We start from the raw sequence: 25103 nt of genomic DNA, 5'->3' as shown, positions 1-25103 counted from the left end.
TATCATCCTCCTGCCTCCACACAGTCATCCTGGAAAGCCTGTGCTTCCCTCGTGGTCTTTAGGGAGCTGGGATGTTTACAAAGCAGTGGAACACTTACAGACACCTCCAGAAGAGTAACATGGCCCTCAGCAAAAAGGGGAAAGCTCCTTCTGAAGAGGATTAGCACAACCCTTAAGCCTTTAGCACTAAATATTCCTCTTCAGTAGCAAGCATCTCTGACATTTTTCTAGCCTGACCAAGAGGTCCAGCAGAAGTGAGAGACCTAAAGCCTTTGACCCCCTCAAGGTTGTTTATTCTTCTTCTGGGTCTAGGATTACAGCTCCAGCAGGGCTAAATAAATTCAGCACTGTTGAGTCTTCTCCTTGGATCTGCCAGCTGTGGTGATCAAATCAGCCTGTTTAACTGGGGTAGTTTTGTGTCAACAGCAGGACAAAGAATGACTGAAGTCTGGCTTCTTAAAGGAAATGCCAAAACAAGGATGAGAGAAGAGTCTATTGAAAACCAGATCTAATTAGTTCTGGTATTAACATGATTGCTTTGTAATGTCTAGACACCATTTTACTTTAGATACACATTTTGTCTTTAGGATGCTATCTGCTTCTGGAGGTTTTTTTTAGTTGGGTTTTTTTTTTTTTTTTGGACCTGTTGGTCCTCCAGGCTTTTTTACCCATTTGTAATTCGTGCTCCAGCACTGTACCACTCTTGCAACCACTCACCACCACCAAACCCAGCTACAGAACTCAGCAGGGGTGGCAAATAAAATCATACAAAGGAAATAAATTATTACTGTCCTGTAAAGAACCAGCCAGCAAATGAGACCATCTGAAGCTGCTGAGTGTCTTCCTATGGCATCTGACAAAGTCCCTGCTTAAATTATTAGCTTCTTTTCATCTGGCAAACCACACAACAAAAGAAACACACCCTTCATGTAATAGTGTGAACAATCCCATTACAAAGAGCTTTGCTTAAGGAGACTCCACAAGGAACCCAGGTAATCCCTGCCTAACCATCTTGCAGACAGTGATTTTACATTGCTGTTTCAGATCCCTTGTCACCTTGCAAAGCAGTGGTTCACAAGACTGTTCCAGAATGGAGGTGTCAGGAACTCTTCTTGGCTCTTATTTTTGCACTCTCTTTGGGTTTCCAGAAACAGATAGGAAAAAAGCCCAACGTGCAGAAAAAGTCAAAATAAGTATTTACAGTAGGCTAGAGAAATGACCTGGCTAAACAGACTGTGCTGCAGGAGCTGCACTGAACCTAGGTGTGCAGGCAGACTTTGCTGGCCTTGGCTTGTGTCATAGAGGAAATCAATCTCCACATCATTTCAGGCAGGTCTCATTTTACTGGTTGCACAATCTGTTTCTTTGGAATCTCTTTCCCACAATTTTCTTGAAATTAAATACACATGGATACACCTAATGCATATCCATGGTAAGCCAGGCCACAAGCTAACCAAAAAGTTAACAGAATTTCTGCTTTTTGGGGAGGCTTGAAGCCAAATCAAGAGCACAAGGCTACTGGCAGACTGTTCTTCAGACAATATGCTAGTAAAAAAAAAAAAAATTAAATGTACCTCCTACAGTTTCCTTAGTAAAAAACTGTTTCTCCTCTTCTTGGCAAGCTGTTTTCTTCTCAAATATTTAGTCAATGTTCAAATCTGTTAACTCACAGCAACTGAGCAGCCATTAAAAAAACTACTTAAAAAATTGGAAGACAAGTCAGACAACATGGACATGGAGCCAGTATGGCCAAACTACCCTGGAGAAAAGACACTGACAGCCTATGAAAAAGAAAAGGCAGTAAAACACACACGAGCTGCCTGAAAAAGAATCCACTAATTGTCAAATAAAACAAAGCCTATATTTTCCACAAAAATAAATAAATAAGGTAGCACTTTGGGAAACTACCTTCCAAAAGCAGTTCCACAGCAGCTAAAAAACAACCTATAAAAGTAGAGATGCCTTCATGAATCAAGGTGTAGAGGACAAAACCTGGCTGGTGAGGGCACTAAACTTACCAACCATACCTGCCAGAGGTTTAATTTACACGAGGAAAGTGTTGATTATTGAACTAGAGTAAAGTAACAAAGCTTTCCATCTGTGTTCTACATAAATGAACCACAGACTGGAAGAAGAACAAAAGTCAAAGCTATTTAGCTGTACTGCAAAGGTTTTTATCAAGCACGATGAAGTTAAACAAGTATCTTTCCTATCCAAGAGTCTTCTTTCATAGCCAAGAGCCACCCAGCTTCCCTTATTGGCTGTTATTGTGGAATACCTTCATTTATTTAGTTGTCTTCCACATTATTGATTAACATCCCTATTGCATATTGATCAAAGGTTTTTAATATGTTTCGCTCAAATAATGTTAACTTAATTATTCTTGCCTTCAGTCAGCCTTTTTTGAATGAATTAATTTTTAAGTTTTTTCAGAGAATGAAAAACTATTTCTAATTGTTATGACATTATGCCTCTGTACTGATGACAAAAAGGTTATCAATTTTAAAATGACCTCTATACCAACAGAAAACAGAGAAACCACTTTACTGGAAATCTTTCACATTGTGATACAAATGATAATCCAGTCACAGCAAGGGCCACTGCCCTGTGAGCAACTGGAATGTTACACTGAACAATGAGACTACTAAGTCTTCTTAAATCACAAGATCTGGAAAATATATTCCTCATTCACTGAATAACAACGGATGCATTATATTTAGTTTTAGACATTTGATTCTTATCTTTTCAACAAAAAGCCTTCTAAACTGAAGGCTGCAGGCAGAGCTATATGCTGTAGGTGTGATGCTGGTCTAAGTGGAGATGCAGATGGCACAAAAGCTGCAGAGGGAATGGCAGAAGTTTTTGGAGGCTACACTGTACAAACAGGATTGGAAACCCAACTACTACTGAAGCAGAAGCCATATAGACACAGCAGACAGCTTAAGATAAAAACTTCTTCAAAAATATGAATTGATTCCATTTAATTTCAAATAACTGGACAGGTAAACATCTAAAAGCAGGGGAGTCTGTGTCACATGAGGGTGGTGGAAAAGAAACATAATCCACCTGCTCAGTAACTCAGGAAGAAAGGGAAATTTAGGTCAGCAAAAGCCCTGGAATTTATCACCTAGAAAGTGAAAAAACTGAGTCACAGCAAATTTGAATAAAGTCAGGAACACCACACACACAGTGTCCATTGCTGGTAATACACCAGTGTGACCAACAAATCAATTATGCATGTGAGAATATTGTGGAGAAAGTCTGTACCTTTGTTACGTGTTTGATAGAACCAACTGTGAGGTTTCTTCGATGATGTTTTATGCCTGGGAGATCCCAAAGGTGATCCAGCACAGCTTCTCCTTCTTCTAGTACATGTCTTCGACCCTGGAACTTTGGTTTCTCATAAAAAATCCAACTGCAATAATGATAAAATCAACTGAGTCATTGCTGGTAGAGCATATCTGATGGAAAGCCCAGGAAAAAGCTTTTCTTACCAAGACAAATATCACATCTTTCTTATGCTGTCCCTCAGTGGTCAAATTCACTTTGGTATTGCAAAGTAAAATACACAGTTCTTCTCCAGGACAAAATATAAAATAAAAATGCAGCTAAACTACAATGTGAATGAGCAGCCTTATTTTACCAGGCCAAATATACTAACTGTCACATCAAAACGTGTCCTGCTCAGGCAGACACTATGAAAGGCAGAAAACATACTAATAATGGCATTCAGAATTCCTTAGGATGTGAAAGAAATGTATGCAAAACCACATAAGGCTGCCTGAAAACTGCATAAATGTGACATGCATGGCTGACAGTCAGAAACATTCCCTGTAAGCCACACCAATTAAATTCCAATGCAACAACTGACACAGACCTGGTCCCAGCTTCCCAAAGCAAATTGAGGAACAATTGCAAACTTAAGGGACCTTGTATATATCCTTCAGTAGCCACATTCCTTTCAATGCCACATTAAAACCAGCAGCTGAGAATGTTCATTTCATGGTCCTTTTGCATCAGCTACTGTATAATGAAACTGAACTGTAAAAATCCACCTTTTTTTTTTAGTACACATATTTCTAGCCATGATTATGGCTGCACTGGCTCAGCACTTCAGGCAAGAGCTCTAAACTCACTTGTGGCTCTATTAGAAACTGCCTGTTTGAAGCCAGCTCCCAGGAGAAACAATGTATTTTTTTTAGTGCAGCATTTAAACTTTGTTTTATGCTTTTTCACTGGTTTCAGTCTAATTATAAAGCAAGAAAAAGACACTACTGCAGATGGGTCATGTGTCATAAATAAAAGAAATAAAAACAGAAGAGGAACACACAGGCAAGTCTTTTGGAAAGACTCTATTTAAATATGACCTGGATTTCTTACCATCCTCTAATTATCCTAAGTACTGTTCCAATGGGAAAGATCCATGATGAGGCATCTAGCACATCTGAATGAATTTCTTGTTTACTTTTGTTGCCACAAGTATCATAAATAATAATCTGAAACAATACACAATGCATGCAAATGAGGGCCCATTTCAACACAGAGCACAGTTATTTTTTTTACTTGCAATTTGTGCCCACTCAACTGAGAGGCTGCACAGTTTCTTCCTTTATGAAACACTCTACTCAATGAGAACAGTTGCTGAGAAAGACAGTAAAATTACTAGTGGCAGGATTTTAAATAATATATTCTCACTATTAGCTGGGGGAAGCACATGCTATTAATACATAAAAATACAGAAAATTAGACTAACAACTTTAGATGCTTTCCTTTCAAAAATTGCAGTATTACAAATTATTCCATGTATCATCTTGATTTATATGACACAAACTCTGCTTACCTTCCCTGGTCTTGGGTTGTATTTGAGACTTGACCTGTCAATGAGGTTCTGAAATTAAAAGGACATGGCAAACAACTATTAACAGCTACAACAGTGATACAAAACACAGGCAGATTATTCTGGGTCCACTATTCCTGTACACGTCCACAACTGTCTTCAGTAGAAAAAAACAAGATTTGTTTCACTGCCATTCAGAGCTGGTGTAAATTATTTAACAGGGTCAATCAGCAGAAAGCAGCATGTGCTAGAAAGGAAGAGCTGTCATGGAAGTTATAACCTTTACAAATGTATTACCCCTTCCCAGCAAAAAATAAACTGCATTTCTTAACAGAGAAAAGAACAAAAGATACATCTAACACAGACTGGAGTATTCACAACATCGTGGAAAGACTTCTTCAGTTACACACTTGGTCAATGTGGCACTTTCAGATTGTAAATAGGGGAAGAACTCTTTCCATACCCTCATTTGCCATTGCTTTAAGCAAACTAAAAAAAGAAATCCCAATCTATGGAAGCAGCTATGTTATCTACTTGCTAAGTGAGCTATAGTTTGTAGAAGACACTGTGATGAAACAATCAAAGAGCCCAGTAAGCTGATATTTTTTTGACAAGACAACTCTATTAATCTCAGAAGTGAAAGAAGCAAAAGAACAATTTTCATATAAAAGACAATTCCATCATCTTCAGGTTGATATGTCCTTAACAAGGAGTTGTGCTGTCTTGTGCTATAATAGAGACTTTTTATTATGCATATTTCCCTATTTTACCTTCTGCTCACGTATTCTGTTTTACAGTTAAATCACTTTCAGCTGTGTGCTGAACCAAGACTTATCTTTTAAAAGTTATTTTATCAGAAGACTTTTTTTTTTTTAAACTATGAAAAAAAAGCCTAATAACTTCTGATAAAAACTTTTGATTACTTTTTATGACAAAAACTTAATTAAAAGGTAGAAAGGAGGATAGGGAGGCGAGAACTCTGAATCTGGGCTAATCACTTTGATTATAAATATCATGTGACATGACATCTTACCGCTGTCAATTCTCCCAGTTTTGGCACAGTGTTGTTTTGAAACCAGTGAATCTTTGGCTGCAGCATATCCTGAAGAAAGCTTCCAAACCTGGGCTCCTTTTCAGAAGAGCTTTTTCTGGCAGATTTCAAGTACTGGTAGTACACACTTGTAGGAGGCTGTGTTACAGCAGTGTCAGCTTTCTCTGGAAGTGGTTTACAAGGTGTCTGACTGGGAGAAGACACGTCTGGAAACTGTTCTGTTTGCTCCTGTGAGTCAAGCTGCTCTTCTGAAAGAAGAAATGATTGTTCAAGAAAAGATCTACTTTGGTCATTTGATTGAGGGGTTGCGTTAAAATTCCCTCTGCACTGACTGGAAAGGCAGTTGTCTTCTCTCTCAACATCAAGAATATCTTCCTCATATGAAGGTTCTTCCTCCTCTTCCTCCACCCCATCCTCCTCGTCCTCCTCCTCTTTGCTGAAGCGGGCAGTGAACTGCAGGCGCTCGGACACCGACTGGAGGAGGGAAAGCACAGAAGCGTGCTCAGAGCTGTCTTTGGAGACTCCCCCAGCATGGCTTTCTGGAGACACGTCTGTGGACAGCACATCTTCCTGGGAGCTGTCGTCCTCGTAGATGGGGGACAGAGAGAAAGGATAAACCCTGTAGCGCTTGGCCTCCACGCTCAGGAAGGACTCTGAGCCTCGGCTCTCTGCTGCTTCGCTCACCTTGCTGTCCTGCCCAAAACGACACACTGACTCCTGCTTGTGCCTTGCTCTAGCATGCCTTAGATCATCTCTATCATCTGAAGGCAAATCAGAAGGAGAAAGAGAACCAGTTTGCATCTCATCAGTTGAGACGGATTTGTTCTCAGTTTGAAGAGCACCTTCATAAATGATGGTAAAAGAATTGTTTTCCCACTGTTCAATTAGTGGAGAAGAGGCCAAAAGTTCTGTTGGTTCCTTCATGTCATTGCTGCAGTCCAGGCCATTTTCTTCAAGCTGATCATTTCTCTCCATGTCTTGACGCTTGATTTGTGCCAGCTTCAGATTCCCATTATTTTGGGCAAAGACTGTGTCGAAGCAGTGTTTCCCTTCACTGGCCTCTCCAGGAACAGATGGTTCAGGTACCTTGGACTGTGTATCTAACCCAGAATTAACCTCTGCTCCAGTATTTGCCCCTTCTGCTAGCTCCTCTTCACTCTCCACTGCCTTGGAATTTTGTAAGGTTGCTTCTACTTGTACAGGTACTTCCTCTGCAGCCTCTTTCCCACAGTGTTCATACAGACTGTCCTCTGCATTGCTTTCCAGAGACATCTGAGGGCTGCTTTTATCTTTGGAGTCACTCTGCAGGCTGATACATTCTTCACCACATATAAAAGATGACAAATTAACATTTGCAGCTAGCAGCAGTGTGCACTCTGGCATATTTGTATTATTGCTTGAACCTTTTAACTGCAATGGCAAAAGTGTTTCTTCAGCCACAGCAGCATCTCTATCTATAAAATGTAGAGTTCCATCAGATTTTCTACTTATTGCTGATACTTGGCCACACATTTCCGCTGCAGCCAGATGGTCACACACCCTTCCATTGTGCCTCTCTTCTGCTGGTGTCAGAAGATCTGATTCTGGCCTTGCTAAACTGCCAGAGGGAAGAAATCCATTTGTTTGAGGAGTAATTTCATTATTTGCTACTTTTTCATCTTTTTGGGGCCAACCTATGCCATTTTCCATACAATTTGGAAGCAAAGGAGGACCCGAGCAATCTGTCTTTTCACAGTTTACAGCTACAGTCTGAGTTGCAACCACTTCTGTTGGTTCCTGAGTGTTGGCAGGAAACTTCATATCCAGACTTAAAGTCTTTGGCATTTCAGCCTCAGGTTTAGGCTGAACATTTCCAGAAAGTGTTTTCCTCTCAGTGCCTTGCTGCTGATTGGATGCCAGTTTCTGTATGGCTGAGTTAATGACACCATCAACTGTTTCTTTTGCTTTTAGTTCTAGTGCCCTGTGTAGGTCAATTTTATCAGGAATGGAAGAGAGTATCTTTTCATCTTGATTATTTGTATCCACTCTTTCATTTCCTGTAAACGAAGATGAGCCTCCTCCACTGGGCTCATTAAAATCTTCTAATGATTGCACAGCTGACTGGATTTCTCCTGCTGCCAGCTGTACACTCTCAGCCTTCTGATAATTTGTAATATCCATATTTATTAAACTATCCTTGCTCCCACAAAGCTGGCAGACACCAAAGCCTTCTTTTGCTATTATTTCTTCTGTAGCCAAGTGTAAAACCAAGTCCACAACTTCTTCAGCTTTCTTCAGCAAAACAGCAGCATCTGGGAAAGAAGAACATTCTTGTCCTTTCCCAGAACAGAGACCATTTGCCTGGGCAGGTGCAGCAGTTTTTTGGCCAGAAGGGGCTTCCAAAGGAGCAGAAGCACCAAGAATCACCTGTCCCACAGCATCCCTGCAGACAGTCTCGGAACGGGCTGACTCAGACGCAGTTTCCAAAGATATCAAGGGACAGATGGGTGATGGCACTGCCTCTGCCAGGACACTGCTGTCAGCCTGTTGAGTGCAAAAGGCCTCATCTGCCCCATCACTAGGTCTGTGACTGGAAGAATTACTGCTCCCCTGACCAGTGCTAGACATCTGTAAGGCAGAAACAGGAAGACTGGAGGCTTCTCTGGATACCAGAGGAGGAGAAGTGGGCCTGGAGATGCAAACAGCCTCTGCATCTACTCCATCAGCACAGCTATCAGGCACAGGAGGAGTAATCTCAGTTTCCAGAGAATTTGCTGGCCACAAAGTTCTCAGGTCTCCTGAGCAAGGTGGCCCCTTGGTCATCCTGTTCACAGGGATTATTCTCCCAGACTCCGCAGCTGGAAAAATAAAGGCGTCCTTTTCAGAAGCACCAATCTGGCCATTTTCAGAGTTAGTGGCAGAAGGCAGGATTTTTCCTTGTTTGTCAGATGAAGAATCAATTACTGTGGGTGATAGCTTAAGTGTATTGCTGTTTTCCTTCTTGGAAGAAAAATTAATGCACCTGCTTTCAGAAACAGGTGGAGATTCAGAAATTAAGTCTACTTCATCTTTTTCACAGGTGAAAGCAGAATGGTTGGTCAAAGGCTTTCCTTTAGATCTCAAGGCAGAATGAGGAACCATAATAGAGGTAGACTTGTGGGTTGGAAGCACTGCCAGCTCATCGAAATGTGTTTTCACACTTTGACATCCATGTGCACATGGTGACACATTGGCAAGGTTTTCCAGTGCAACCTCAGACAAAACCTTCATTGTTTCCTCACTCTCCTTTCCTGGACAAGGAAAACCAGTCTGCTGTGTGGCAGTATCCTTAGAATTCTCCATGTGGATTAGCCCATGGCCATTTTGTACATGCACTGCTTTCCCTGACCCACTCAGCTCTTCATTACAAGTCCCCCTGCCCATGACTGTATCTTCATCATGTCCAATAAATGACACCGAAGCAGTTAGATTGCCTGTGGCCAAGCACTTTCTTCCTTTGGATTCCATGCTGAGTGAAGTGACAATTTTCTGTGCATCACCATTTCTTGGATCACCATCTTTATTGTCACTCCTGGTCTGCTGATCTGCTTTCTGCTGAAATGTAGTGGTACTGAAATGAAGCCTCTGGACATCCAATGTTTGCTCTGAGTGATTATTCACTTGATGATTGCAGCAAAATTCTCCCTTCCCCTCTTGCAGTTCTTTGTTAACAGTCTTTCTTTTTGACTTAGGTGAATGTAAACAATTACCCTGTATTTCTTTTGGGGACTCTTTATTACCTGCTTTACTACAATGATTTTCTTTATCAAACTTAGAAGTGGCATTTTTGTCTGTCTGAAAGAGAGTTTCTGCTTCTCCTGGCAGTCCATCTTCTTTTCCAACCAAGTCATTTGCAGAACTGACTTTAAGGGAATAAGTACTCTGAGAAGTGGAATTGGTTAGGATCCCACTGTTTCTACCACTAAATGGCAATAATGAATCTAGTGAATACGTCCTTTTAACTTTTGTTGCACCTAAAGTAGGTGCATTTCTTAAGTGCAACTCATGACATGATTCAGTAGATGAAGTTGTGGCCTTTGCAGTTCTTTCATGTTTACTTTTGCCCAAGCAATGCTGAGCTTTACCAGACTGTTTGCTTCCCACTCTAACTGCAGAAGAATTTAACATGGCATCATCTTGGTGATCTTTACCCTCATCTCTTCCATTTTCTTCTATTAGGCATCCTGATTTCACAGACAGAGTTGTCTGGACTTCTCCATTTTCTTTGACTGTTGAAGCATTTCTGTTCTCAGGACTTTTTTCTCCTTTTCCAGTTTCTGACTGGTTCCTCAGGAGCTGCCTGATCCTTGCAGAACCCCGATATGTTGCATATGTGACTGCGGGTGCCTCCAGCTTCCGTCGTGTCTGCCTGGAACAAGGATCATCAATATCAGACAGGACAGAAAATAAACTGCTGGCATAATAATAAAGTTTAGCACTAGCTGTAGATGATGTAAAATACTGCTTCATTCCACAGGTTAGCACAAAACATAGATTGCACTCAACACTATTTTCCTCCCTCTTCTGCTGAATAGAGGTTTGTGTGACAAATGATATGGACACCACCTTTTATCAAAAAAGACAACTTATAGTTTAAGTAAAAAGTAGATGCTGGCTTAAGCAACTTCTATCATTTATTTTGTACCAGGCAAGGGAATTCTGACAAGTGTTACTGCAAGGCAACATTTGCAGAGACATAATCAATCATCTTGTTTTGAAGATGTTTGATGCTACACATTAAAACTGAAGAAAATTTACTGTACTAACGTTCATTAAAATATTGAATTGAAATTTAAACTTTTACCCAAGTTCTAACATATTGTCAAAAAACAGGAGGAAGAGGAGAAAAACATGGGGAAAAAGGAAGTATATAACAGGGGATGCTTTTCTGAACCACAGCGTAGTAAGGAAAGAGATTGAATGGGTAAGAATGAAGACCTGGAGGGAATACCAAAATGGGAAAACTAGACATTTTACAAGGAATTGATAGATCTAGCTATTCATTAGTCTTAAATTTAGGAGCAAAAAACAGTGAATGAAAAAACTAAGAAATGAAAGAAACACCACAGAGGAACTGTGATCCCGCTCCTTCACTGCTCTTTCTCATAATACTGAAAATAAGTTCAAAGCCTGTCACTTTCAATTTTCTGAAGTTTTTCTCCTTTCTTAAAACTATGAGACATCACAAATACTCACCTTTGTTTCAAATGCTTTTCTCTTTCCCCCCTATTTTTCCGCCTGTTAAAGAATTCTTGCAAAAATCAGTCACTGTCAGCTTTTCCATTCTTCACCTTAAGACAAAGTAGATGCTCAGACTAGACTTGAACTCCCTTCTGCCTCAGCCTCCACTTAAACTAAGAAGAAACCCTTTCAAAGTCTGCCCTATATCTGATAACACAGGGAATGCTGGAATCAGCCATTCAGCTGTCTGGAAAATTGTCCTACTCATTTCAGGAGACTCTCTTGGGCAAAAAAACAACAACAAAAAAAGGTGTTGGCTAAGATTTTGATTTCTAATATAAAAGCATTGCGACATACAAAGATAGCTTAATAGCTTCTAAAAGCTCTTTGCATCTTCCCTAATTTGTACAATTTGTTTAGAAGTTGTTACAGCTCTAGAGTTGAGAACAAATAATTTTAGTGAGAAATAAAAAATAAATTTACTAAGGAAAGTGAAACATCGGAGTATCACTGAGTAACTGTAACTTCAAATCTCATCTGTATGGATTCTGAGCATATATTCTCTAAAAAAATGGAATGGATTCACCAATCTAAAAATAGAATCTATTTTCTGGCAAGATTTTAGAGGCCAAGATTCTTACTTCACTTTTAATTTTATTTTGAAGAGAGAACTTATTGCTATTTAAAATCACAAGTAAAGAATATACACAGAGTACAAGTGAACTAAATGTGGAATTATTCAAATGCATAAACATTGAAAGAGATATATAAACAGTCATTTATATGCATGTTTTACATTGTCAAGTACCTTTAGGCTAATGCCAAAATATATTAATGTGGGCATTCAGACTTTGTGAGAACTTGATTTGTATTGGGATTAAATTCACTGTCATCTCTGAGGGAGCAAAAGCTCAATATAGGGTTTGTTGGCCAGGTATATTAAGTCACAGAGGAAACAGGAAAGTCCAGTATAAATAGCACATCTCTCAAGTTGCCAAGTTAGATGCCTACATTTAGCCTTCTATAGCACCAGTTTGGTTTATACCAGCAGTGGTAGCTGCTAAACATCACACACTCCATTTTTAAAAATGGCTGAATTGAGGATTCACAATCCTCCAAAGAAACATAAACATTTCTGAGTAAAAAAAACCCAAAACACAGTGGAGAAAAAAAGGTAGTAAAAAATATTATTGCTTTCTACAGAAAATTTTATTCATGTATTTTCTAAAACTCCAGAGATCCTAAAAATGTGAGGGGAAGGATTGAGTTCTGCAGTGCAGTATATTTACTCAGCATCAATCAGAGTCATACTAAAAATAAGTCTTAAGAATGTAAGACCTGATCATGCTCTTATTTAGAATTAACCTCACTGAATAACCTTTCCTGCTTTAAATAATCACTATTAAGCTTTTACAAACTGCAGCTCCTCTATACTTTGTCCAACCTCAAAAATAAAAAGTTGGCCTACAAGTGCCCTGAATCCAGATGAAATTTCTTTTCAGAAAACAAGCAGAACACATACTGGTACCATTTCTCCAAAAGAAAAAAAAAATTATGGATTCTTGTACAGACCAACTGTAATGACACGTTTGAAGTGAGCACGTAAATGGTATTGCAAGATGCCAAACACTCATTTCCACTAAAACCAAGGCATGACTATGAATCAACAGCTTGACAAGAACTAGCTTTTACTGAGTGTCTTTTACTCCATGGTTGGTATTTTTGTGTGATATGCAGTGGGGAGAATTCAGATTTATGTACAAACATGTGCTGAGAACCAGTATTCCAGAAGAAACCTGGAACATACCTTTCCAGTTGTGTTCTGTACCCAAATTTGCCTTTGAATTTTTTATGTGAACTCAGAAATTCTGAAACCCAAAGCATCCAGATATGGGATGAATAGGTAAATTTTTCAGAAGGGATGCCAAGGAGAAGCCAGCATGATTGGGTTCTATATCTACACTGACTGGAGCTACATATCCCCCCAACATTTATTACAGAAGGCCAGACAAAATAAACCATACTCAGAGGCTTCTTTTTGCCTATGTGGCAACCTTTATAATTTCTCCCAATTCTTTCTGCTCTCCATTTGTCTTCTGAGGGAATTTTATGCTCCAGTTGAGCAATCTGAAGTCAGAAGACTCCAAGCCTTTTGCCCCTTGGAGAATTGTGCACAAACCCACATCTGAGGAGCACTGGCTCCAGCCCCTCTGCAGCTGCAGAGCCCCAGCCTGTGCCAGAGTCTCCCAACACACAGCTCTGCTCTCCTGCAGGCTTCACAAGACTTTTGTCAGTGAGCTTTATTTTCAAACAGAACCAATCTATCCTCCACAGACAAGGCAACTTCAGGGTCCCTGACCTTTGATAAAGAATTTGCTCCTCAGCATGTTATAAAAAATTTTATCAGCAACCTTTTAGTCCTAATGCATTTCCTTGCAGAGCACACAGAAGCATATTCACTCTGAATGCTCCCATGCAACAAGACATTTAAAAAATGAAAACCCATGTTCCTATGCAACACCAGCAACTCAGCTGTAAGTCTTATGAAACAAATTTAGAAGCAGGCTGTGCCACAAAAAAAAATCTTCTGATAGTGTCACTGGAGACTTGTTTCATTTCTGATCAACAAAAGAATGTCAGGTCAGAATTTACCTTAAAAACTCCTTGCAAATTTTTTTTTCAGCTCATGTGAGGATGCAGATGAAAGCCTGATTATACAAAGAACCCAGTGTGCATTTATCACATATTTCAAATAGTAGGAGATTCCTTCTTTCCTGTCCTCACAGGAAGCCATTAAATTCCCTATAAAGCTTTAAATCAGTTTCACAAAAGACTTTGACAGCAACAAGAGAAGATGTCAACATGAGTTACGTTATATTTGTCAAAAGTAGGTGCTTGTAGATATTTCTTCTATTGTGAAAAATATATAAAAAGTTGAAGGGGGACTAACTCAAGGAGAGGGGAACATGTTCTGACATCTTATATGACAGACATCTTGTGTAACTTGCCCAAGTGGCAGTGGTTATAAAACAGTGTTGTTGATTTGGAAGGCCAGAAGCAGGAAGAAACCTGCTACCTTAAATGCCTCATCCAGTGCACCCATAAAGAACACATTGTCTGCATTTTTCAAGTGTTTGCAATCGAGATGGCAATCCCTCCAAACCTGCTTGTACCACACAATAATACAGAAAGCAGAGAGCCCTATACATTTTCCAAAAGGTGGAGGCAGACCACACAGGCTGACAGAGCATCTCAGACCCCTGGCAGCACAGTGCATCTCCACAGCAGGACACTGCTGCCCAGTCTGCCTCTCCCAAAACATGCCATGGCGAATTTTCCCTCTTACCTCACTCTTCCAGATGTTTTCTCTCCAGTGCAGCAGTCTGCTGCTTTTACAAGCATATCTGTGCATGATTCCCCCAATCACTTCTCATAGACCTCACAGAGGGAGCTACCAGAGGGATCTGCAGCCTACAGGCTGAAAACCACTCATCTAGATTTGGTACTTGTGACTTCTGGCTACCCCTCTCTGACCATCTTAAAATTACACTGTTGTTTATTATAATTTTATTCCACTTAGCTTTTATTCCAGTGTATAGTTAATTGACAGCTTTTAAAAAAAATATTAAAAAATGAAGTTAAGGTACTTCATTTGGAAATGTCCTGAAGTCACTTTGAAACACCTTCTGGTAGAACCCAGCTTACTCAGCCAGCTGGTTTCTATGCTCATGTAAGGTATTAATAAATGGGAAAAATGAAAGACTTGCTGAAAAAAAGACACTGAGGGCTAACTGAATAGTTGACATACACAACTTAGATGAAAGAAAATTTTTTAGCCAGAGGGGATAGCTTCATGATATAAATCCGCAGTCTGAAATACTTAAGTGTCCTGGGACGTCACAATGTATGTTTGAAAAGGTCAAAAGTTTGATTGAACAAAGTGATTTACACGCAGTTGATTCTGCACGAAATTTCAAAGCTAATGTTCCATAAGGCAATTAAGAGCCAATGACAATTTTAATAAAAGCAAACACAGTCTCTGTGACCTTGGAAGGAATGTTTTTCCTTCCCCTTGCCCTTTAGGGCAGTACTTCTTGATTATCTCCCACATCTGGGAAAACCCACTCTTTGAGTCTGGAGGAAGAGAGCACACATCAAGGCTGACCCAGAACACCAGAGGCTGCGAGACCAAGACCAGCACAAAGGGATCACTCCTAGCTCTTCCTTGCCCCACTTCCCCAGTACCTGGCAGCAGCCAGCCTTCCTACCCCACGCCTGGGGGAACTGTCCTCACCTGCTGCCCCTCCCTTTTCCTCTGTCCCGCTCTGGGATTCAGGCGCCAGGACTCGCCCCTCCCAGGGAGCAGGGACAAGCAGAGCCGCTGCTGCTTCTCGCTGCCGTGCAAGAGCTGGGGACAGCAGCGAGGGCTCCCCTTAGTTTCTCATTTTAAGGCTGAAGGAAGCCACTCCTCTTGGCCTCTTCTGAGATGTAATGAGGAATCAAAGCCAGGACATTCCTTTACACTCTTGAAGCAAGAGTGCAGCTTCAAGTGGGGTAGGAAAAGCAAAGGGTTTGACTCAATTGAATACATTGCACAGTTGAACAACTCTACCAAAAAAAGTTCAGTGAAGAAAACAATCCAGTGAATTAGTTTTTGACTTAATTTATTTAGCTCAGTTTTCCATCACACATCTGCTAAGAATTACTCTTAAAATATAAAGTTTCATTCTTCAGAAACAGAAAAATCTTTGCTTTGGCACCAAGAAGAACCTTTCCTTTGGACCACATCCCATCTCTGGTAGGCACCCCTCTCTGGCAGGTAGAGAAATGCTTTGAGGTCTGCATTTCTCCCACAGCACAGCCCTGAGAGTGACCACTCTCTACAGTTCACCCAGGAAATCAGGGGCAGGATGATCCTGCTCCTTCCCCAGGGACAGCCTTCTAATTTTGGGTGGTATTTGGCTGACCTAGAAGGGTGGAGCTGCCCAGGTAGCTTATGCCTCCCCTAAAGTGGCAGCAGGTCACTCTCAGCAATGACTCCCTGCCCACCAAAGCACCAGCAACTGAACAACACTGCATTTCCATGGCCAGAAAGCCACCAAAAGATCAACAAATCAACACCAACAAATACAGGAGCAGCAGCTTCCCCACTTCTCCTCAGGAATTACCTGATGAGACCACTGCTTGGAATTAAGTGATGAATTTCTGTTCATTCACTCCTGATTTTCTGCCAAAGGCATCTATAGGGAATGATGAATGTTGTTGCTACTTACTGAAATCAAACCACAATACACAACAAATCCATCAGACAAATTAATGCTGTGTTTTGTTATCACCACAAGCCTGCCTCTGACAAGCAACACAAAGGAGAATTACAAGCTCTGAAACAAACCTATTAACGAGAATTATGTAAGCTTGAAGGATTTTATCAGATGCATTTCTATCAAAATAAAAGGGCAGGATTTGCTGACAGTAGCAAGGTGGGAAATACTAATTGCTAATACTAACATACATCAATTAGATATATAACAACAGGTTTACTAGACCTAAAAATAAAATAAATAATAATAAAAAAATACCTCACAGGACCCACTAATGTATAACATAATAGAACTGTAAACAGACTGAAATTTCCTTCTCCTTAGGGCTACCTCCCTTCTGAATGAAATTGCTTGCAATGCTCTCACTAAGTTATTCCTAGTACCTAGCTCTTAGTAGGGTGTGAAATTTAAATACGTGTTTTGAGCATCGGCTTTGGAAATCACTCCCACCCCTTTTTCTACCTACAGGAAGAAAATCCTTGCAGTTGTGGGGTTCTGAGTTTTTTCTCACATCCATATCTACAAGGTTCATAACAGAAGGAAGAAGATGGGATCTTAAAATACTTTGTTGAATTCAGGTATTACTGTATTAAGCAGGATTACTTAATAAAAACATTTAGAGTAAGGAAAATTTTGATTTTTTTTCTCTTCAGCCATGTTCAGCAATGCAATAAAGCTCCTCCTTGCTGAAGTCCAGAACAAGCTGTGCAGTTTCACAAGCACTATTGTTCTGCACACCACTATTTGTAACATCCACTTATTGTTACTGGATATTAAAAAAAAAAAAAATCTAGTGGAAAATAGACAAATGGCAAGCAGTCAATGGAACAGATGCGGGTCATATGTCTTTGGGGCAGGAGGAAAACACCAAAGTTCTATCCTCAGTCACCTGCACAAGGTACCACTCATTACTATCACTGGGATTCTTGAGAAGATGGCAGCTATTCACTGCAGGAAGTCCATTCTCAATTTTGAGGACAAATCACTGCTTTTTGTGACAGGCAATATATATAAAAGTGCAAGAATTTTACTTTATAGGAAAGAAAGATAATGGGGCAAATCTGTGTTTTATATTTGTCACCTACTTCATGAAATCATCATCTCTCTCATGTAGAGTTTCAGCAATGAGAAATGAGGTGAAGTGCACCCCCACTGTTCCATGGTTTTATTTTTAGGGCTTATTTCATCAGCTAAAGGTTGTCTTTTAACATCATTAAGGAGTGCAAAGCCCAAGAGTAAACACAAAGTTTTCACTTTTATACCTACCAGTCAGTCACAGGGGACTATTCTACCCCGAAGCTGCCATCTTACCTAAGTAAGAGGGTTTTTCTACTCTAAGTAGCAAATACCCTACTTTGCAATTGCTTGCTCCCTTTCACTTCTTCAAGGCAAAGAAACCTTCAACTATCCCAGAGAAATGGAAGACTGAGGGATGAAATAACTGGAGACTGAGCCCAACTCTCCTCACCCATCTTCTGTGCTGCAATTATTGTCTCTAGATTGTTGTCTAGAGACTTTGCCAAATGTATCATGGTCTTGTCTTTTGTGCTCCTCCTTTACCACTTGCCACTGTTGGGATTAAAGGAGCAAAAGCCTTTGAGGTACAGATTACCTCTGAGCCAAGCAGCCAGGGTGATGGAGGAATAAATAATGTGACCTACACATTTTGTCCCTCAAAAACATGTACTTCCACAGACTGAGCTCATGAATTCCACTTTCCTTGGCCCAAGGCCTGGAAACTCAAGTCTTTACCAAGTGCCAGACCTCCCACTGAGGGCAAAATTAACCTCAGTTTACAGGTCAGAGCACTCTGATATCCTTGAATTTCAGCAAATATTGCTTTAAGGATATGAGGAGAATGAGGTTGCCTGAGTAGAGGCATCTGAGACCATCTGGTAGGTTTTTGAAATCTGAAAGGTTGTTTGGTTTAGGCTTTCTTTTTTTATACAACTCTAATGGGGATTATGCAATCTAACATCCATTCCTCTTCCACTTATCATTGCAACCTCCTCACTAACCAGAGACAGTCCCTAATGCAGTATTTCACTGCAGTGTAGAATTAACAAATTCATTTACATCTTCCTCAGGACAAAGGAAACTCCTGTAAGATTAATAATGCAGTGGTCACAAGGATTTGTAAAGCTCTCTGCTACATCCTGCCTCTACAGAAAATGCTGACATTTCAGTTTAATGCAACTATCAATGGAACCAATACTTTTGGCTTTAAATGGCTCACTAGCACATCTCACAGGACTTTTAGGACTCAATCACTCTTAGATTCACATCATCTTTGCTCTTCATGGTTTCCACACCTTCCTGCTGCTTTGTGCTAAGTCTTTACCCCTTCTCCCCATCATTCCTCATGTGCTTGTAGCATCCATTCCCAAGAAAACTCTTCAGCCAACTGGCAGCAACCAAGAGCATTTTTATAGTTTAGCCATGCTAATTGAATACCAGGTAGTGAATATTTAGTAAAAAACCCAGCTAGTACTGGAAAGAATAAACTACTCTACATCCTTTAAACTTTTATAAACTAAAAGAGAACAAATTCAGCACAATACCTTTCATAAAAGAAAAAAACCAAAACCAGTTATCCTGACTAAAAAAAACAGTTATTCAAACTTTTTAGAAAGGTAAACAATGCAAGCCTCTGCTTCCCTGCAGCCATTCCAATTTTTCTTTACTAATTGCTTCAGAAGAGCAGTTCACATTGTGTGGTCAGGCAGAGAAAAACATAATTAAAGTTACACAGAGATTGTCTAACTTGTTAGTATCCCAAGCCAAAAGGGCAGAATGTACACTGTACTTTTCAGAATGAGCTTAAAAGGACATAGACTGGTTTAATGCTTCCCCTAATTTACAACAGCTACAATGAAAAAAAAATTACAATTTTTCTTCCATTGAAAAAAGTTATTTTCCATGGAAAAGCTTCATTCTGTATATAGGTCAACCCTCCCTTACCTCCAAACTAGCAACACACATTCTTTCATGCTTGCCTAGCCATGAGACAAATCTACACTGAAAAAAATCTGGTTTGCAAAGATTACCTAACAATACAGGACAACACCAAAGGATGGTCAATTGAAAAATCCAACTGTAACTTTGACTTCAGGAAAACAAAAATAACTCACAAATTTCTGTACAGAGCAAAGAGGTCACTTCAGCAAGTTAATACCCACACTTTCCAAACTCTTCAAACTTTGATAAATGCCTTATTCTTTTAATCTGCATTTTTATGAAGAATTCACAAGAAGAAAAAGGGGAATGAGATCCATCTTACCCAGTAAATTGTGCATAGACAGTGAAGGACACACTACAGAAACAGCAAATAGCAGCAAGAGACTGATGCAGCAACCCAGCCTGTCCAACAGGTTTTAGGGAATACAGTTTGCTCAGGAACCAGACCAAATAACACCACGCTCCTGGGCTCTCCTGGGAACAACTGAGGGGAGGAGAACTTTTCTCCTGCATTGATCAAAGCAGTGGTGGTGCTGAGCTGCAGCTAGGAAAAAGCACAGTCAGATGGGTGATACCATGATAGGAGTCTGGGATAAAAACCAGTCAACCACGTCACAGACCAACCCAGAGTGCTCATGAGAACACAACCAGTATTACTATTAACTACTGCATTTTGAAGGTGGAAATACAGTTTTAACTTCACTTAAATAGGTATCACATCACCTATTCACATCCTGATGAGCCACTGCATTTATAACATACTGCTTCAAATAATCATTCTGCCAAATAATAGGTAAGGGCAGAGTGCTGGAGACATCCCCAGTATGGAAATGGAATTCAACAAGCAGTTATTTTGGCTGTCTCTGACGTCCTACATGGAGATGAAACATTTCACATGCCACCAATAAACAAAATGAGCACAACTCAAATTAATTTAAAAAAATTAAAAGAAAAAAAGGTGCTTCTTCTGAGCCCATCCTCCCATTCTGCAATGCAAGCAGGAGCACTGTGAGAGACTGACTAGTTACTCCCAATCCGTACTTTCTGCTTAAATTTGAAATAAATATTCTGGGCCATACTGAAAGCCTGAGTCATCATCACTTGCAGATCCATTGCCCACAAACAAGTCCATGTTCTACACACCCATCAAAAACTGGACAGGCACACATTCACACCTAACTCCAAATCCATGCTGTGCTGACCCACATGCAGCCAAATTTCCAACATAACAGCTACAAATGATTTTGGAAAACTAATATCTATGTTTATGACAGTCATAAAAGGTTTTGTTATACACAGTGTTGACCACAGCCAGTGTTTTAAGTTTTCTACTCTCAAATACACAATGGTGCCCTTACCACCACTTTTTAAAAAAAATCTTCTTTTAAAAGTACTACAGGACTATAAAGAATGCTCCATATTTTGGTTAATTGAAATTGAGTGTTTTACATAATCTTCTTTACATCACAGGAAAACCCCAAAGAACTAGGGAGAAAAAAAAAAATCACACAAGCAAAAAATCACCCAGTCAAATAAACTAGGAAAGATAATTTAAAAGTGAGAAAACCTTATTTGCAGAAGTAAAATTATTGAACTGCTGAGATTATAAAAAGGACAAACATTCAAGCTTTTATATAGGCCATAATATGGATGGAAATAAGTTCTCTACACTTCTTTTTCTTAACATATTTGTAAATGCCACATCTAGTCAGGAGACTTCTAAACAACTTCTTTAAAGTTATATTTTGTTGCAGTTGACTTCTCCCCTGCTCATTTATTTAGGGCAGTTGCTACTGGAGGTTTGCACAAAGTCAAGGCAGGGACACTCCAACCATCCTTAGAAATGACAGACATTTCTCATACAGTCAGCTGAACTTGGTCAGCATAGTTCTGTACACACACAGACACACAAACACCAACATATTTAATAATAAATTCTAAAACTTACTTTTCTGTATCTGAGGATTGTTTCCAGCTTCCTTGAAGATCCCGTGTGATATCTTTCCCAATATTATTTGAGATGGCATCATCTTTATTTACAGATTCCTCTTTTTTTCTAGCTGCAGGCTCTTCAATTTTTGGGTGCTTTGGCTGCATGTCCTTTGGAAAGGTATTTGTGCTCTGTAAATCCTTTTCACATCTGTTGGGTTCATCTTGGAAGGTAGAGGATTTAGATTCTACCAGAGAAGATCTTGTTGCAATATTAAATAAGCTTCCAAGGAAATGAAAAAAGCCTTCTCGGGGTTGCTTCTCTTTACCTGATGTTTTGCTTCCAGGAGTCAGACTAGGAAGGCTATTAGCCTTTTTCAGCTCCTCCTGGATTTCAGACTTGCTAAGCTCTTCTGTGGAATGGTTCTTCTCTTCATTTTGACAAGCCTAAGATAAATACAAAAAACCACATAAAGATGATGGTTCCTGTCATTTTCACACATTCCCAAATTCCTTGATTTTAATTTGCACCTATGCATTGTATTCCTTTCAGGAGATCTGTCATTTAAAAAGGTTAAAGCCCACTGCTTGTTGTCTTCTCTTTTTTTACCAAAGAGGACCCTATTCCACAAAAAGTAAAAAGGACTAGCACAGGCTAGAATATTCCCTGAGCAGCTGCAGTGAAAAAAAAAACAAGACAGATGGTAACAATTGCTTCAACTGGCATCAAAAACATGGGGAAGAAGCAAGGAACAGTTATTTCACACTTCAGTCTAATCCCCTCAGAAAGCACAGCTTCACAAACAAACCTCCATGTGCTTGTGAGAACAGTTTTCAGCTTGCAAATGTAGGCAAGAACACCAGAGCCAAACACAAACACCCCACAGCCTTCTGCACTTCTGAAAAACCGAGGAGAATCAAGAACAGAACTGGGATAAAACAAACTCAACTCACATCCCAGAGGTGAATCCTTCCTATTATCCTTAGCAACTTGATGTTGAACCCTCTGGCCAGCTCTCCTTGAACTGCACAGCTGTTTCCAAATGCATTTGTTGCCTCCCACAGTCTCCAGCACTCTCTCCCTGGTTTCCACACAAGGTCCTACAGAGCAGCAGCCCTGCACCTCTGACCTTCTGAAGTGCCTATCAGCCCTATCAGTGAACTGAAATGAATGAGCACCACGGCAGGGCTTCCCCTCATTCAAACCACATGTTCATTTCTTCCCTCAACTCAGCTGAGCATCTACACCCAGAGGCAAGGCAAGCTCTACTCCTCACCAATTTATGCCCTTGAATTTCCTCTGTGTCAGCTCCTCTCAGAGATCCAGGGACTGCTGTCCAAGCTCATGTTACTTCTGTCAAGACCATCTGCCCAAAAGGGTGATGCAACTTCACTGGAAGGCTTCACAAACACCACTCATAGCCACATTTTCAGCTTCACAATCTGCAAATGTGTTTTTCCCCCTGGACTAAAGCTTTCTGGGAAGCATCTCCCTCCCCCATCCCCACCCTTTGTAATGGGTGCCATAGGCTATTGCTCTCTATTTTATCTTTACAGTACAACCCTGTAATTTCAATTCCTGATCCAACCCAGTTTATTAACACAGATTAAAGTTACCCCAAGCTTTTCTCAGATGAAATCTATCCTGCTCAACAGGAGTGGGAAAGAACATGAACAAAAAGTCCTATGCAAATTTTAGTTGTGTCAACAATACATTTGGATAAGAGTAATTTTTTCAAATTGGGCAACACCTACATAGAAAGCTACTATTTCCACTAGGTGACCAATCCTATTTCTACTTGAAGTAATCTCAAATAAGCCAGCAGGCTTATTTGTTAATAGGCCACCTAGGATCATGGTAATGATGAAAAAAGTGTTTTAATGAACTCAGCTTCATCCTTGGGGAACAGCAATTTCTTAAGAACTTTCAAGATATATTTAGTGATACTGAAGCAGTGGTCTATAAACTTCAAGCAATGCTTTTTTACCCTATAAATACAGAGCAGATGCAATTGCTTAATATTAAAGATGTATGTGTTGGAAATGAAATTGTTTATTGGAACTGTGAGGATAGAAATTGAACAGCACTAATTTGTCCTTGAGAAATCCACACAATGTCCATTTTCTATGTACAGGCAAGACACTTGTACAACCACACTGAACTTCTAAGTAAACTTTTAAAAGTGGGCTAAGTCAAACTCCAGCCTTTTTTCATCCCACCCGTGACAAACCTCACCACTCCCCCCATACTGCTCTGATCAACAGCTGATGCATCACAAAGGGGTGCAGTCACCCCTGTGGGATCAGAAATTTACTATTTAGATGTTAACTCTACCCACACCCAGCTCTGGAAATTAAGATGCCAACAGTGCAGCTTGGAGATGTGCCACAGCTCTTGCTGCTGACTTCAGTATTAGACAAGTAACACATGAGCCTGGAATGAACCTCTTGAATAATTTACTTTATCTCAGAGGAACTGAGTACTTTGCATAAGGAAATACAAAACAGAAACAAGAAAACAAAATTATTTCCAAAATTTGATGGGTGAATGATTCACCATGTCAGCTTCAAAGTTCTACTGTCATATTTTCTTCCTTCACTTTGACTAACACCTCAGCATTCTTCAATGCCAGATTTTAATTCAACTCTAAGTGGAGGGCATTGCTCCATAGTTTTGTGATTTGTACCGTTCACACAGATTTATCTAATCTAAAAGAGTACCTCAGTGCAGGAAATGCATACAAATCTTATTCTTTTCTCTGCACAGCCCTTTTAAGCCATAAACATTTATATTAACTATTAAAATATCTATGAAGTTAACAACTAAATGCATTAACTATAAAAGAAATAGTTACATTAAAAACTTGACAACTGTTTAGTCTTTTAAGTGTTTTTGTTTGTTGTTGTTTTGCTTGGTGCGGTTTTGTCCATTTTTTAAAACCACTTGTATTCAGAAACTAGTGGAGGGTTTGGGGTTTTTTTCCTATTAAGAGCTGAGACATCAAATATAGTTAAATCTCTACATGTGAAAGTCCTCTCTGAGCAGCTCTGAGACATAACACTTGTAAAGACTGCGCTTCTTATTTGTGAGCATAATTTATGCCCTGCTTGAAAAGCTGTTTTGTAGTCTCTGCTTCCAGAAACAGAAATCTATTTAGAATTTCCTGCCTCTTTAATCTTCCTTTCTTTACTTAACTTTTGCTAAATCAAAAGAACAGGAAGCTTTAATATGAAAGGGTCCTTCCATACCTTTAACCATAAATAGCGTCTTGCCTGAAAAAAAGCCACAGAGAACATTTACACTGTGCTTATTTGAAGATATATGTGGATATTATGTCCTAACACAAACTATGCAAATCCTTCTTTCTTCCCTTCAATATAATCAATCCTACTCTCCATATATTCTCCCTCCTGCTCCACTTTGCCAAAACAAACAGATTGAGCTATTGGTATTTCATCATTTGCACACAAAATCTCAATTCAAAGTCTGAAGCATTATACAAACAGCACTGCTCCTGCTGCAGATTTTGAAGTTTGTATTTTAAGAAGGTGCCATATTCAAATGACTGAGACGAAAGCACATGATTTTACTTTACGAAAGCCAGTAAGCCTCTAGCACAGCAGGAGCCTTCAGGCACGAGTGCCTGCTGAACACACAGCATGGTGGCAATTCCACGAGCCAGTACCACAGAAACTTTCACTGAGCATTCCCCATGCCTCTCTCCCAGTCTGTCTCTGACAGAAGCCCCTAGTGAGCACTCAGGAAAAAAAAAAAGGTAAAGGTATAGAGTTTATATAAAGTAATCCT

General features: G+C 39.8%; 1 protein-coding gene across 1 annotated transcript in view; it reads right to left on the bottom strand.

The window, feature by feature from the left end:
• The window catches only part of CRYBG3 (crystallin beta-gamma domain containing 3), an 80911-nt gene that overhangs the window by 33704 nt on the left and 22104 nt on the right, over window positions 1-25103 (bottom strand). Inside the window, exons 3-7 of the mRNA XM_066567594.1 lie at window positions 21315-21742; window positions 5871-10275; window positions 4841-4888; window positions 4381-4496; window positions 3268-3415 (exon numbers count right to left, since the gene is read on the bottom strand). Coding sequence (XP_066423691.1) covers window positions 3268-3415; window positions 4381-4496; window positions 4841-4888; window positions 5871-10275; window positions 21315-21742 — 5145 coding nt within the window. The remainder of the gene's footprint in view (window positions 1-3267; window positions 3416-4380; window positions 4497-4840; window positions 4889-5870; window positions 10276-21314; window positions 21743-25103) is intronic.

The sequence above is a fragment of the Molothrus aeneus genome, chromosome 2 (genome assembly GCF_037042795.1).
Source record: "Molothrus aeneus isolate 106 chromosome 2, BPBGC_Maene_1.0, whole genome shotgun sequence".
Classification (NCBI taxonomy): domain Eukaryota; kingdom Metazoa; phylum Chordata; class Aves; order Passeriformes; family Icteridae; genus Molothrus; species Molothrus aeneus.
The sequence above is the reverse complement of the archived record's forward strand: the minus strand, read 5'-3'. Positions and strand labels throughout refer to the sequence as shown.